This window comes from Vigna unguiculata, chromosome 5 (genome assembly GCF_004118075.2).
Source record: "Vigna unguiculata cultivar IT97K-499-35 chromosome 5, ASM411807v1, whole genome shotgun sequence".
In the NCBI taxonomy this organism is placed as follows: Eukaryota; Viridiplantae; Streptophyta; class Magnoliopsida; order Fabales; family Fabaceae; genus Vigna; species Vigna unguiculata.
Genome location: NC_040283.1, coordinates 39,866,797 through 39,883,000, shown reverse-complemented (window position 1 = coordinate 39,883,000; position 16,204 = coordinate 39,866,797). Strand labels below are relative to the sequence as shown.

Genomic DNA, 16,204 nt, shown 5'->3' with positions numbered 1-16,204 from the left:
TAAATATCATAATTGGATTTACAATGATGCTTACGTTAAAGACACATTCATATTGAACTACTATTGAATTTGGTTTTTATGATATCTTCCTAATATGATCTTCAAGAATTCAAAGAAAGAAAGAAAATCCTAAACTCTAGTACCAAATTTTAAACTAGAGGTATGATAATGTTAATTTTCAACATTATTATTAGTTATTTTACATCAACAAAATCAACTATTCTTTATTTATTTTTATTTACTTAGTCCCCATTTTGAACTTTTTATTTTTCGTAAATAATTGGACATTTATTACTCTCATCTAATTATACTATAAGAATTTTTGTTAGTGTAACACCCCATTTAATTTATAAGCGAAATTAAATGTAGCGTCGCATAAATATAACATACAAGCGCAGTTCAAGTTTGAAACTCAACCCCTTACAACCCATGGCACACCACGATGCCCAAGAGAAAACTGGATAAGGAGTTAACTAGAAGTATATAAATCTAAAACCATCAATTACATGGGTCGCAGCCCTAGATAAACTCATACGAAAATATAAACTAGTCCAAAAGGAAACTAAAGTCCAATCCACGCAGACTATGCAGCGAAATTACCACCTCCCTGTTGTCCACGGGTGTTCCTCGCATCTGCTCACACCAACAAGTTGATGATCATCGCAAAAGAGAGTACCACACAGCAGAACACACAACAACAAAAGTAGGGTAAGCTAGAGCATAAAATCATTTCATCAATGGAGTCAGATACATTTACACAGTCCATCATACATACATCACACAAGCATGTCACGACCTTCCAAACAATACACTACGACTCGACTCGACTTATCCAGATATATATAACTTGGTCGGATTCAGCGGATGCTTACATTTGTGGTGGATACCTCTGCTCACCCCCGAGCTGCTCACCCCCGAGCTATGTGTTACAAGTGTTATACTGAATCAATATTCCCTCACCACAAGGTTAGCCCTTAATGAATTTCGGACCTCCTGCTACTCTCACCACAGGAGTCAGTCCGCTCTAGGTGAGACTAACTGACCCCTTAGAGTGTCAGGATGCAACCTTACCTTGAATCCTTACTTAGTTATACAGATGGGGCACCACCATGGACACCCACTAACAGGGGCCATCGAATTACGTCCCGACCACTGAAGCGCGACCCTGAAAGTCTCACCTAGGGACTCCAAGGAATTATGCACTGACACAAATGAACCACATTCACACAGCCAAAGAATATTCACCATGCATAGATATACCTTAATCGTACCGACCTTTAAAGCCAAAGCCTTTCATGTTCCAGGCCCAATCCATTTCAACTCATCATAAACCATCCATGTTCATAGGATCTCAACTCATCTCATTTTCGTGTCACTTTAACAATAACCAACTCATTTAGTTCACATGCCAACTTTCATACCAGACCCATCATCTACAATTCGTGATTCATGCCAAGCATACATAACACTCCATTATATACATGTTTCTCATCATAACGTTCATACCCAAACCAATACCAATCATCCAAGAATGAACAAACACCCAAACAACGTACTGCCTCGCCCAACCCCTCGCTCAGGTTGAAGGGTCTCGCTCAGGCGAGACGTGCTCGCTCAAGCGAGCCCCCTTTCGCCTAGGCGAGGGCTCAAGGAAGCATCCAGAGAACATCACGGGATCTCGCTTAGGCGAGACCCCTCTCGCTTGGGCGAGGTGTTCGTTCGCTCAAAAATTTGAGCGGGTCGCCTGGGCGACCTTTCGCGCAATAGGGTTTGGGTGAGTCCCTGCTCATCTCGCCTAGGCGAGACTGGCTCGCTTGGGCGAGATTAGCAGGTCTTGCCACTGTTCTCCTGTAACAGTCCCTCACACCAGCCAGACAATAGGTTCAACAACAGATTCATGTATTCAAACCAGTATAGCATCATACCAACCATACAACTCGAAATGACAACCAAACCACAAAGAAAACAGGACATATGAGCAAGGTTTTAGCTTACTTACCTGGAAAAAGACTCGTACACGATCTTGACCCTAAACAGCGGAACGCAGTACTCGAGAGACGACTCCAAGAGCTGGAAACTATAACCAATAGCGGAAACATTAGTTACTTAGAGCAACAATGGTGGAAAAACAAGCACAGATAGAGGAAGCACTTACGTAGGAAAGGGGAACTGGTTCGAACTTGCGTGCTCACGATGGTACCAAACCCTAGCAAAGGTAGAAGGCGGCTGTGGCTCTAAGGCAAGGACAATAGTTTTCTGAAAATGGGGAGAAATGTTTGGTTTAGGGCAGACCTAGTGACTTTATCTGTTGGGCCGGCCTTAGGCCCACTTACAAGGGCAGCCCACTAACTTTAGGGCAGAAATGAATAAAAGATTTTTAATGGGCCTTACAGTTAGTATCCACAAAAATAAATCACTCGATAAATAAAAGTTATTAACAAATTTTATCAATGAATTTTAGAATTTAAGTTACTGACAAATATTTTCATCAATAATAAATTTGCCAGTTAAATCTATCGGTAGATTAGAATTTATATTATCGACAAATATTTTTGCTGTTAACTTATCCAATGGTCAATTCCGTTGATAACTTATAATTTCTACTACTGACGATTTTTTTGGTCGGAAAATTGATTGGTAAATTTTTTGCCAATCTGATAAGATTTTTTGTATATTAAGAAGAGATGTGTTAGGGTGGACGTAGGACGAGGACGATAGGAGGAAGAAGAAGAAGAAAATAAAAAAAGAAATAAAGAAGAGAAGATGAGAAGGAAAAATAAGACCCAATTGCGATTTTTACTGAAGGATTTTATCGATGGCCATAACCTATCGGTAATTACAAACAAATATTTATCGATGGATATTGCGATTCATTAGTAAAATTTATCCATGACCACTTTATCAACAAAATTTTGGTTGTTGGTAATCCGTTGGTAAACAAAAATTACCAATAAATTTTTGCTATTAATGACAGATTATGCTCATCGGTAATACACAATTTTCTTGTAACGTTATACCACTAATTACCTTTTTTTTTTCTAATAATTGAACAAGAAGATCTTAGATCAAGTGCAGAAAGATTGAAAGCTAAAAAGTGTACATAAAAGGTCAAAATTGCATTAAGCTCCACTTCACTCGCACGAAGCTCCACTTGGGACAAAGAACTCTTTTCTTTCCTCTGATGCACCCAACGGGGTGACTTGCACTAAGTGCTAGTTGAATAGAGAAATGTGTTTATGTTGAGGTGCCTAACGTGGAATGTTTTAGGCTAGGCCCTGCTTTTGCTGGTGTGGTACTTTTGGCTTATTTATCCTTGCTTTTTCAAGATAAAGGGGAATTTTTGGGTGGTTTTGAAGAGAGGAATGAGTTTTGAAGGTTGTGGATCTATTAAAGTTCCTTGCAAACGTCCATTCTCTTCCTTGAATCCTCATCTTCCTTCTATTATTCATCTTTTTTTTTGGGCTCTTCACGACAATGAAGAGCTAAACCCATCTGTTGGGGTTAGATATTACCAACTAAACTCTCATATAAATTATGTTGTTTATATTTATATATGTCTTCTTATTGAATGTTAGTATTTAGTTTCTATGCTTAATGGTTGTTGTGGTCTGATTAGGTCTGATTATGAATAACTTAATATTTAATTCTTTGGGTATTCATAAATATCTTTTGTAATCTAGAATCAAAGCAAAATACCTAATGAAGTTTGATTTATTAGTCGTCTTAAATCTTGCTATGAAAATAAGTTTGCTTATTAAGTATTCATGGAATTAAATATTAATAAGAAAATTTAGGCCTATTTCACTAAGGAATTATTGTTTGAGTAAACATGTGGGTTGACTTTGACATTACAATAGAAAGAAATTAAGTGATTATATACATGAGAATGAAGTTCGGTAAAGAAAAGTGTAACCTAACAAAAATAAATCATATAATTTGTAATTTATTCTGCTTTTTAAGTGTTTTTGTAAAATTTCAAAAAGCGTGTTTTTTAATATTTTTAATTCCTTAAAAATTTAAAATAATTTATGGATTTTTTTCTAAATTAGTTATAGATTGCAATTATGCAAATCCTTTGAATCCTTTAAATGATAATTACTTACTACTTCTTGTTAATATTGTTAATATGTGATTAATGCACTTGTTATTAAATGAATTGTGCTAACAAATATATTCTATAATTTTCATTCATATTTTTCTATGCAAAACTCTATTCTTATAATATTTTACTATATAAATTATAATTAAATTAAAAAAAATTGATTAAATAATATTTTATACTGCTATGCAAACCTATAATTTAACTAATAAAATATCTTTATTTCAACGGTTATTCGTTGTGACACTTTGTGGCCATAGTGTCACTTTTTTAACAACCTTTAAATAAATTTTGATTTCTTTATAAAGTAAAAATGATTGTCTTCGATTTAAGCCGATAAATATTAAAAATAAATTCTAATATTGAAATATGTGTGTATATATAGTAAAATAACTAAATATATCATTTATATTTAATCAACAGATTAAACTATTCTAGCCACGTTCAATTCAATTAATAAATCTGAGTTTTCAGCTTATACATTTTGTTTAATCAACAAATTTCCAAAAAGAAAAAAAATTATATGTTATACTTTCGAGTACATGGACCAAATACCTATCTAAAACACTCAATTAGTCTTTACTCAACTTTCTGTCTTCTCCTTGTAACTTCGCCTTCGGTCTTTTCTCCTTTTCTCCCGTTCTCCCGTTCAATTGTCTAGACGATCGAGGTACCTGTTAATTAGGCTCCAATGTTTAAGTCGGTTCAAGTAGATTCGGATGAATGCAATTAATACTGTAATAAATGTGAGGTAAAAGTCCTTACTAACCAACCTTGGGCTCCTATTTATAGTTTTTTATATGGGTCTGTGATTAGGGTTTTCTTAAGCACGACCCAATTACTTTTTAAACTTTTTAAACTTGATTACTGACCTACTTTACTTTAATTACAGGGTTTTACCTTTTGGTCTGCTCGACTGACGCTGCTGAGCGTCCGCACATCGGTCGGCCATGTTCTTGTGGCCAAATAGTTGGATAAGAATGATAAATCATGGCTCACATTAAGAAAGATCTCAATATGATTTTGAATTACTTATGGCCAAGGCCGATCGGTCGTAGCGGACGACCTTCGACCGCTTTTTCTCGGGACCGTTTGATTGTGAGCTCCCTAAAATCACTCTGGAGAAATTGCCACATCAACAAAGTTCACAACTTTGAATCCCAACCGTTGAATAGTCCACCTGTAGCGGGTGGTCTTCGACCGTTTATCCTTGGATTGTCCGGTTGAGAGTGTTAATAGGTCATACGGTACAATACTGATCAATAAATTTACTTTAGTATATTTAAAATTTTCAAAATTATAAAATTCTCTATCTAAAGATAAGTTATGATGGTGACTCCCATTTCTTTTGGGCTGTGGACAGTAGAAAATAAAATAATGATTATACGTTAAATTATTAATTTTTCAGAAAGATTGGAGATGGAAAAACACCTCGTTTTGTCACGAAGCTATATGGTGGTGGGGTCACATATTAAGATGAAAATTTCACAGATTATATGCACTTGCAGTTTATAAAAAAGGCACATTTATTGATATAAGTGGATGGAAGTGGAATAGGAGTTGGAGAAGACCGTTACTTATGTGTGAAGACAAGTTGTTAAGAAAATTATAGTTGAAGAAAGATTCATACTACAGTTATTCAGTTAACTACCCCACAAACTTCTTTTGTCCCAAATTTTACTACATTCACATTTTTGTTTAAATATTTATAGTTCAGAAACGTGTCTCCTTCCAATAATATCTTTCCTTAGTTTTATTTTTATCTTTTTTAGACAATTGTATTATATATAATCATTTCACATACTAAAGTAAGAGTGTCTCCCATTATATAAAAATAAATAAATTAAGTAATATTCGTTTGTTTAATTTAGAAACATGAATAGCATTATACATGTTTGGGTGATGTGTAGAAGATTGGCGGAGAATTGAGTTAGTGTTCTTCTTAATGCGTTGTTGATATTACAGTTTCATGTGTCGGTGCTATGAATTGGGACATTTATTTGGGTGGACTGGAATGTACATGGTGGACGAAAGACACGTCACTTGCCATTATTCTTTGAGCATGTTTTTTAATAACATCAAGAATGTTTTTTTTTTCTAATACATCCGATAGTTTCACATCGTTTAAAGACAAAGATCAATTACAGTTTAAATATTTTTTCTTCTTTTCACTTTCTAAATATTTTTTAAAAATAAAATTGTGATGAAGCTCTATATCTTATGCTCAGTGCTCCAAAGTGAACAATATCTCAAAATCGTGATGATATTTAGTGATATATTTTCATTAGTATAAAATTTTAGGAAATTAAAAATGTGAAAACAGTGTTTTTTAGCCGTTTACTTTTGAATGAATTGATGAGGGTTTTGTAAATTTAATAGGGAATGAATGAGTGAAATGTTATTGCATTTGACTTGTGACCAAGGGCGTCAATTATGGGCCCCTCATCTCAGAAGATTGCTCGGCTAGCTTGTTGTCTCCATCAAATTGATATGTACACCCTTAAGATAAAATAAACTAAATGCAATGGATGTGTACTATAACTTCCTTCTCTTATAAATCATAGCAAAAAGGAATTAATCTGTTGATATGCATTAATAAAAAACTCCATTAGTTCCAGAATTGTGTCACATGCCACACCTAATCTTTATTTGCTTTCATTTGAAATGATATTCAATAATTTGAACAAGGCTACTCACAACAACTATTTCTCAGGTATAATCGACTCACTGTAAAATATCTGTCCCTATTTAACATTATGAGAGTTCAAAATAATAAAAGTTATGAGCAGACAAAAACCAAGCAATAAATCTCTTTGATCTTACGTTTCTACCAAAATTTAAATTGTTCTTATTATAAAATCTTATCACAACATTTTATGAACAGTCATAAAAAGATTTGTGAAGTATATAAAAATTCCTCCATTCAACTTTCCTTACATTAGTGAAATCATTTTTATTAGTAAATTAGAAAATCGTTAGTCTAACGTTCCATTTAAAATATAATGTAATTAAATGAAATATTATGCAGAATAATAAAAGAAGCAAAGTCATGGAGTATAACGTCACTCCTTACAATTATCTAAGGTACTAAAAATGAAATACTAAGACATATCATGATGCCAATATAAAACAAAGTACAAGATCGACAATATTCAAAATAATTGTCCAAGAGGCAGACAAATACATGGGCTACAACCCTAAAAGAAACTTGGACAACGAAATCCATCCCAAAGCTAAGCAGCAGAGTCTCCATCACCCTGACGACCACGAGGAGTTCTCACATCTGCTCACACCAATGATTATCGCAAGAAAAGAAAACCACACATAGAACATACAAACAAGTAGAAAGGTAAGCTAGAGTAGAAAAACAGTTTATCATACAAGTGTATACATTTTCATAGTCAAAGATCCATACATCAACCAATCATGTGATGACTCGCAAACAATACATTAAGACTCAAGACACGACTTATCCAGATACATATAATTAGTCGGATTCACCGAATGCTTGCACTTGTGGCGGCCTCTACTGCTCTGTAGAGCTAATTGCCAATGGTTTCACCCTACCACTTACAAGGTTAGCCTTAAAATATCTAAGTCCTCCTACTACTCTCACCACTTGAGTCAGTACGCTCTACATGAGACTAACTGACTCTTTAGAGTGTCAGGATGCAATCCTTACTTGAATTCTTACTAAATTACGAACTTCGTGGAATTACGTCCTAAGTATGAGGCACCACCATGAACTTCCACTAACAGGGGTCATGGAATTACACCCTGACCATGAGGCACCACCACGCAACCATCGTGGAATTACGTCCTGACCAATGAGGCACCACCATGAGATCTCACCTAGAGAATCATGAAATTACGTCCTGACCAATGAGGCACCACCATGAGATCTCACCTAGAGAGTCATGGAATTACGTTCTAACCAATGAGACACCACCACGAAACTATCATGAAATTACGTCCTGACTACACCAACATCATGTTCCTCCAACCAACATAAAATCATTGTTCATACCAATTCCATGTCAACATTTATAACCAACCATTCATTCATATTCCATACTAAGATCATACCAAACTTATTATTTCCAGTCCATAAACCACTTAGCACATGCATACTTCACCAATTCATGCCTTAATAAAGAAATACAATCATACAAGTGATCACCAACCAAAAAGAGAGGGGAGAACAGGCACAAAGCAAATCCCTGCACCAGTCTCGCTCAAGCCATGGACCCTCGCTCAAACGAAAGGGGTCTTTCGTTTAAGCTACGAGCCCTCGCTTAGGCGAGACTGCCAACAGAGAGCTCTGCTGATTTCGCGAGTTCTCGCTTAGGTGAGCCCTCCTCGCCTGAGCGAGACCACCCCTCGTCCAAAGGTGAGGTTCCTCGCCTGGGCTACAACTGCAGCGACACGCCTCAAGCTCCCACGAGTTCTCGCTTAGGTGAGCCCCTCTCGCCTGAGCGAGATAGTACCTCGCTCAAAACGAGAGTTCTCCGCCTGAGCGAGAGCTCGAGTATGAACCTAGGCCTGTTTCTGCTAGTCTCGCTTGGACGAAAACATCAGATCTCGCCACTGTTCTCCTTGCATCAGCCATACATACACAGCCAAACAACATAATAAGGCATTCCATACATTAACAATAGCACACATAAAATTGTGAAAACAGTGGCAAGGCAAGCAAAAATCGAATTAAACAAGTAAGCCATAACTTTCCCTTACCTGAAAAACGCTAGCAAAATACCCCGACACCTAAGCAAATAAGTACGATAGCTCCCGAAGAAGATTCGAGAGCTGGAAATAGTGGAGGAGATAAAACACGTGATTACTATTGTGAACCGTAACTAGAATCACGAAAATCAAACCAAAGGAGAAGAGTATGAACTGAAAATAACTTACGTGAGTAGAAAAAGCATGAACTTGCTTGATCGAGAGTTGGGACCAAACCCTAGCAGAGCACGGTTGAAGTTTCTAAAAGAGAATGAGGAAAAATGATTTCTAAAAAGTGTAGAGAAATGAGAGTGTTAGGGCTGTTTAGGGGTTTGGATAGCCTATGGATCTGTCCTAGACCCAACTGATTGGGACAACCCTTAAACATTAGGACAAAAATATAAGTGGACCTTACAGTTAGAGATCTAAATACGAGTCTAAGTATCATATTAACAAAAATAAAAAAATGAAATAATGTATAAGAAAGAAAATAACTTAATAATTTTTTTATCCCAATATTTATAAAATTGTTCAATATTTTCTCTCAATTTTTTTACTTAATATTATTTCCATATTTATTAGAAGGAACGGATGTCCTTATTTTCATTAGATGAGTTATAGAAGGTCCCTTTCATTATAATCGCATTAATGTTGTCAGAGAGTGATAATTTTTTTTATCGATAAATAATAATTATTAATATTTTGTTAGCAAAGGAGTTGAGCTCATGACATTGTGTCAATTTATCATCCTCTAATGATATTAATGTGAAACTAAACTCTTTTTAATTAATATTGGTACCCATTAACTAAAATAATTGAGAAAAAACATTGTTACAAATACTAAAATCAAAAGAAGAAAAATTTATAAATATATTATTTTAAAGTTTTAAATTAAATATAATATCATTTTATATAGATTGAATTTATGTCATAAGTGATGTTGTGTTTGTGGTAAATCACCTGAAAATCGATAGTGAGAAATCCAGATGAATCTTCTAAAAAGGATTCACTAAAAAATTATGCAAAAAACTATTTTTATTAACCACTTGAGCTTTTAATACTGTTGAAACTATATTTTACGAGAAAAGGAAAAAAAGAAAAGAAAAGAACAGAACAGAATACAGAAAAGATCTTGCGTGCTAAAAGATGTACGGCCAAATATCTTGTGTGATGCAATATCCCAGAGAACTGTCCCAAAAAACATGGTATAAGAACTGTTTCTGGAAAAGGTTCCTGGTTAATACAGTGTATAGTATATGTAGATTACTTTTCTTGCGGTAATTATAATCTATAGAATGAACAGTGATACTTGCACAAACAATGTGTAAAACACAAATTCCACTTATAAATTTCCACATTAACTTTTCTGTATCTTTTGGTTCTTTCTCCTTATCATGGCTCTAAGCACATCTATCTCTGTCATTGCTGTGTTTGTTTTGTCTGACTACATAACTATTTCATATAATATTTTCTTTCACACCCAATAATGTAGCTACTCTAGGGTTTGTGTGCTTATTCCAACACTCATTTAGACAACGACAACCATCACAGTGGCCTCAAACGTCAACACTGCAGACTCTTTGTACAAAAATCATGCTCCCTCTCTCTCTCTCTCTCTCTCTCTCTATATATATATATATATATATAAATATTATATAAACTTGAAATACAAGTATAGTTAACACGTACATGTATGAATTCAGACTTGGCACACATTGTCGTGTATGTATGAGGAAAATACTGCTTATCCCTTATTATTAAGTGAAAATTCTATTTGCCCTGTATAGAAAATATATAAAACTCATTTCCACAATGTTTACACTACAAATAGATTAGTTTGATATTACTGTATAACTAGATATGGTGTGGATAGAAGAAAAGAGTGTCAACTATACAGGTTAACCATATAATAACATTGATTAATTAAAAAGGGGAAATAAAAAGTCCTATGATAACTTTGGTCAAAAAGAAAAAGGAAAATAAAGAAAATTGGGCACCAAACACCTCCTTCTGATAAAAGATTACACCCTTTTTGTATATTGAGTTGTATCGATGTAGGAAAATAAAATAAAGAAAGTTGGGTTATAGAAGCTAGCTAGTCCTATTAATGGATTGATAAATATATATAGTTAGGGCAATAATGTTAAGTGAGATTGATAATAAGGTGATAAGGTTGATGCGTGTTGAGAAATGGCAAACAATAATTGTTTGATTACAGGAAAAATGTATAGTTAAATGGTAAGGTCGCTATTAAAAAAAGAGAGTATAAATATGAAAGAGAGAAGAAAAAGATGAGTAGAAAGCAACTAAGATGGCCCATAAAATGTCTACTCATTAGCCCAATGACATTGCTCTCTCCCTATTCATTTCACCAAGCTTTCACATCCCCTTTTCCCTTCCCTTTGGTTAATTTAGAAAACCCAATTCATCATCTTCACCATTTCAGCAGCAGAAATGTCTTCAAGTGGGAAGGATTTGGGAGAAGGATCAAGCTCTCCGACAGGGACACTTAGCCGCTATGAGTCTCAGAAGAGAAGGGATTGGAACACTTTTGGGCAGTATTTGAAGAATCAGAGACCACCAGTTCCACTGTCTCAGTGCAATTGCAACCATGTTTTGGATTTTCTAAGGTATCTGGACCAGTTTGGGAAAACTAAGGTTCATCTTCAAGGTTGCATGTTCTATGGGCAGCCAGAACCTCCAGCACCCTGCACATGCCCCCTTAGACAGGCTTGGGGAAGCCTTGATGCTCTCATAGGGAGGCTCAGGGCTGCTTATGAGGAAAATGGTGGCTCCCCAGAGACTAACCCTTTTGCTTCTGGCTCCATCCGTGTCTATCTCAAAGAGGTTCGAGAGTGCCAAGCTAAGGCCAGAGGTATCCCTTACAAGAAGAAAAAGAAGGGCACAAATCAAACCAAGCCAAATGATGAATCAACCTCCACCATCCACTTCTCTTGATCATCATCATCATCATCATCATCATGGTAATTCATTCATTCATTCACACTCAATGTGCTGCTTTACCATCTAGTTTTGTCATGTATAACTGTGTAACCTAATGTGGAATTCAATCTAGGAGCATCTGATCTTGTTCATTAAAACATCAGTGTATCAGAAAGTACTATGTTTACACAGTTGCTGTCAAATATAGAGAGATCAGATAGCAAATCTTCATCATATAAACCAAGATTTTCACTTTTATTTAATCAGTTTATGAAACATTGGGTTGGTATAATAATAATATTACTTACCCACGAAAGAAACTATTAACAATGTTATCAGTTCATTAGGTTGCAAACGTGTGCTGATATTAAAACTGTAAAGATTGTGTTAAACCCCTCAGGTACCCGCTGACATGGAATTGTTCTGGAAAAATATTTGTGGTCTGCATAACTTCAATTAAATGTTTGTTATTTGCATCTTATACCTTTCCCTTAAATTTTGCCCTTTTTAAGATTCTGCAGATTTTATGTCCCATGAATGTTCAAAGTGAAATGCTTGGTTTCTCTATTCAGTTCCTGCACATAGACTAAACCAATGATTAAAAGCATTTGATTAATTAAGTTTTTTTTTTTAATTCAACTGTTAATTAAGGTTCTACTCAACATTAATATATAGTTTGTAACAAATAATTATAGAAAATGCATGCTTTTTGTAACGCTTTTGTAATTCAGAATTTAATACTAACAAAGTCATGATTGTGTGGAATCTCTCTTTGAGTAAATGTTGGAGAAATCTGACGCTAATTATTTAATTAATGTTATGTTAACCTTAAACATTTCCCACCATCCTCACCTCCATATGCCCCACTTATTGCTATCTTTGATGTAGAAGATCTTTCCATGCAAAGGGTGACTGGATATACATGTCTTTTTTCTCCACTTTGTTTTATTACCATGTCAAGTACGGATTCAAATATTCTGTCTTCTTTGTATGTGTCTCCTTTCCTTTCCTGTCCCTTAATAGAAATTTAACACTTTAGTAAAAATAAATAAATAAATAAATAACAAATTAGTATATGATAAAGAATGTTATATATTGGAGAGAGACATGTAAGAGAATAGAAAATGGAAACATGTAACTTCTGTCGAAAACGTACCCTGGTTAGATCATGTTGTCTAGCCTCTGATTCTGTGGAACAGTACCTATATATTCTTCTTCACAATGTTATTAGTCATCATGTGTATAATTTTAATAAACTCATTATTGTTTGGTTAGGCAAATGGTCGAGCTTTGTGTTCCTCCCATCACCTCACATGTTCTTGTCGGTTGTTCATTAATTTAAATACAACTTCATACAGCAATTTGAACGAGAAGCTTTCTTTTCTCTTTTTTCTTTTTTATCTGCACTACCAGTAGATTATATATATATATATATATATATATATATTAGACATTGAAGACAAGTTCTTGGTTTGAAGTGATTATTCCATTCACACACGTAAAACTTACTGCAAACACCACTCTTTGAGCCTTTAAATTATGCATATCTAGATTATTGAACTACGTAAAACTTGGGTTAGGGTTTCTTTAAGCATATATAATGCTTCCTATAATACAACACTGATACAGAAAATCATGTGTGGCTAATAGCAAAGATCAAGGGAATATTCAGTTTGTACGGCTGTTTGTCTGCACAGTGTGTGTCAGTGTGTGGCAGCTGGTGGCAAGTTAGGGTTTTCCTTGTACGTATTATGATCCAAGTATGTGAAAACTATTTGTCGGCAGCTTTTTTTGTTGGGAATCTGAGACTTTTTTATGATATAGTATCAGATTTTTACACTTCTGTTTCCTTCATCAAAAACATTTGTTGGTGCATCAGATCTTTCCCTACCTTCATTCTTTTTCTATTCCCCATCCATAAGTCATAATTATGAACCAGTTAATTTAGAATATTGGTAAGCTTTTTCTTTTAATCAGCTTTCCCTACCAAGTTGGTACTATATATTTCCACTTTCTCTCGATAACTATTTTCATTTCTGAAAGAAACATAACATTCTTTTCAATAAATATTCAATTAAGGTGAGAGTAAGAACTTCATCAAACAGATTGTTGCCTGGTAATGTACATCGTGTGTGAATTATTTGAGGAATTACTAGGTTTTTTTTTTTGTTACGGACCCGTGTAGGGTATGCATATCTCTTTTGAAATCTTTAACTTCAGAAATGATATATGCCTCAGAACAAACAAAAGCAGTTATTATGGCCCATAAAGCATCTCCTGCAGCATTAATCTTTCACAGTATTTTATTGTTTTTTGTTAATTAAACACTAGTAATAATTAACACAATGTACGAAACATCATTAATTGTTCTAATTGAAAGACTCATTTCAGCATTTCTCATATTATTCTTCTCATGACAGATGAAATAACTGAGTCACACCATTTTTTTTCTGCTTTTATATATATTAAGCCATGGTTATGTATCTCCTTGCAGGATAATGTAGCATACAATGAAATCTGGAGATCCTTTTTTCAAAGGCATTGGAGGTTCGGTTTCTATTTCGGTCGATAATTTGTTGTGTTTTGTTTTTCTGGGGAATTTGTAAGATCCTAGCGTAATGAACAACATACTCATTAAATATATATGACTTATGCTTTTGTTTGTCTTCAAACTATTCAGTTGCATATATACATATATAGTTATATTTTGTCATGTACTTTTGGAATTGGTGATTGAAAAATGGTTAGGTATTTTCATTAATTGGGTTCTATGCTCTTCCAAATGGTGAGTGTATATCCTTTGCTTTCTTGTCATCAATGTAAGAAACAAAGTCTTTCTCAAACTCATTTTCTAATGTTATTGATGCATTTGTCTTTTGTGATTGATTACAGAAAAATTCTCATAATTAATCTTTTTGCCTAGACAGCTGTTTAGTTCTAATAGTAAAATTGGAGTATATATGCAAGGTCTGAAATTTATGCTAATATTTTCACTAATCAATTTTTATTTGTAATTGATGCATGGATCATGTAACATTTTTTTTCCTTTTTAACGTCCTAATAAAATTGCCCTGTAAGACATCGTACTTGGTTACTTAATAATTTTTTGTTTCCATATAAAAGAATATTAATTTTCACATAAAGATAAAGGAACACACACATTAATTAATTGTAAGTACTTCGTGAATGTGGATATTTTGGTTTGGAAAAATAGTAACATATACTTTTATATAGTTTTACTTAATAGTATTATTGATTAAAAATTGAAAACCAAAATTTGATTAGGTTCTTCCATATTTTAATGAGTTTTACTTATAGTTTATAATTTGCAATATGTAGGTAAATATCTTAAATGTCAGTGATTGAAACATGTCGTTGGTCAATACTTTTTGTTTATTGTAAATGTATTTGCCTTTTACTTAAAAATTAAAGAATCAAATATTTAAAATATGCATTAAATAGGTATTCACTTAATTTACTCTTTTTCGTCTTTTTTTTGTCCGATACCTTCAATTTGTCTTAAAAGAAAGTGAAATACTGGTTGGATGATGAATATATATTTGTGGTAATTTTTCCATTTAATAAGAGTTAATAATTATTTTCTGGTCAATGTTGAAATAAGTTTAACTAGTAATTAGTTTTTTTTTTCATCTTCAATATTTTTAATATGAAAAGATGGAGAGACAAGCAAGTTGCAATAATGATTGCAATTCATGTATCTATGTATATATTCTCTGACCTTTTCAATTTCTTGAGACAAATTCACTTTTAAGAAATAAAGTTGTACAATTGAACGTGGGAGGTTTTTTATTTAGTGTAAGTCATGGAATCCAGATTGTTTAGAAAATGATTTAAGAATAATAATTAACTTCAATTGTTTTTAAAGGTGTTTTAAGAACAACAAATTAACTTCTAATTAAACTGTTAGTTTTGTTTAAAAAATGTTTTAAGCGTAAAAATTAACTTCTAATAGATATATAGATTTATAATATGTTAAACTATATACTTATAATGTGTAAAGTTATTTTACACTGCTATTTAATTATATACATTATTGTGATATGACTTTTAAGATAATGTATAATATTTCAAAGTATGGATGACAAAATATAAAATACTTAGAAGGTACCAGAACGAATCATACAAAAGAAATAATATATGATAAAAACATTGAATATGTTGGTTTAAACCCCTTAACTATTATAACCTATAATCACACTACATCCTCAAAAATCAAATTATGCATGGTCAGTCACAGACCATGATTTGTATGTTTTCAAAGTCATCACAGTAGTTAATAACACATAATAATATAAGTTCTATGTTTTCAATATTTATTCTATTCCATCCAAAATAATATATTCGCATAGGAAGTAATCCTTTATTTTCTTAGTTTAACAAAAAACTATTGGTTAAAATTTTGTAGAGTTTCTTAAGTGT

At 33.5% G+C, this 16,204-nt stretch overlaps 1 protein-coding gene across 1 annotated transcript; it reads left to right on the top strand.

The window, feature by feature from the left end:
* The first annotated feature begins 11,116 nt into the window (after positions 1–11,116).
* LOC114183865 (protein LIGHT-DEPENDENT SHORT HYPOCOTYLS 10-like) lies at positions 11,117–14,481 on the top strand. The gene is made up of 2 exons (XM_028071025.1): positions 11,117–11,805; positions 14,259–14,481. Exon 1 carries the CDS (start codon positions 11,276–11,278, stop codon positions 11,777–11,779), a length of 504 nt encoding a protein of 167 aa, XP_027926826.1. The 5' UTR covers positions 11,117–11,275; the 3' UTR covers positions 11,780–11,805; positions 14,259–14,481.
* The last annotated feature ends 1,723 nt before the right edge of the window (positions 14,482–16,204 follow it).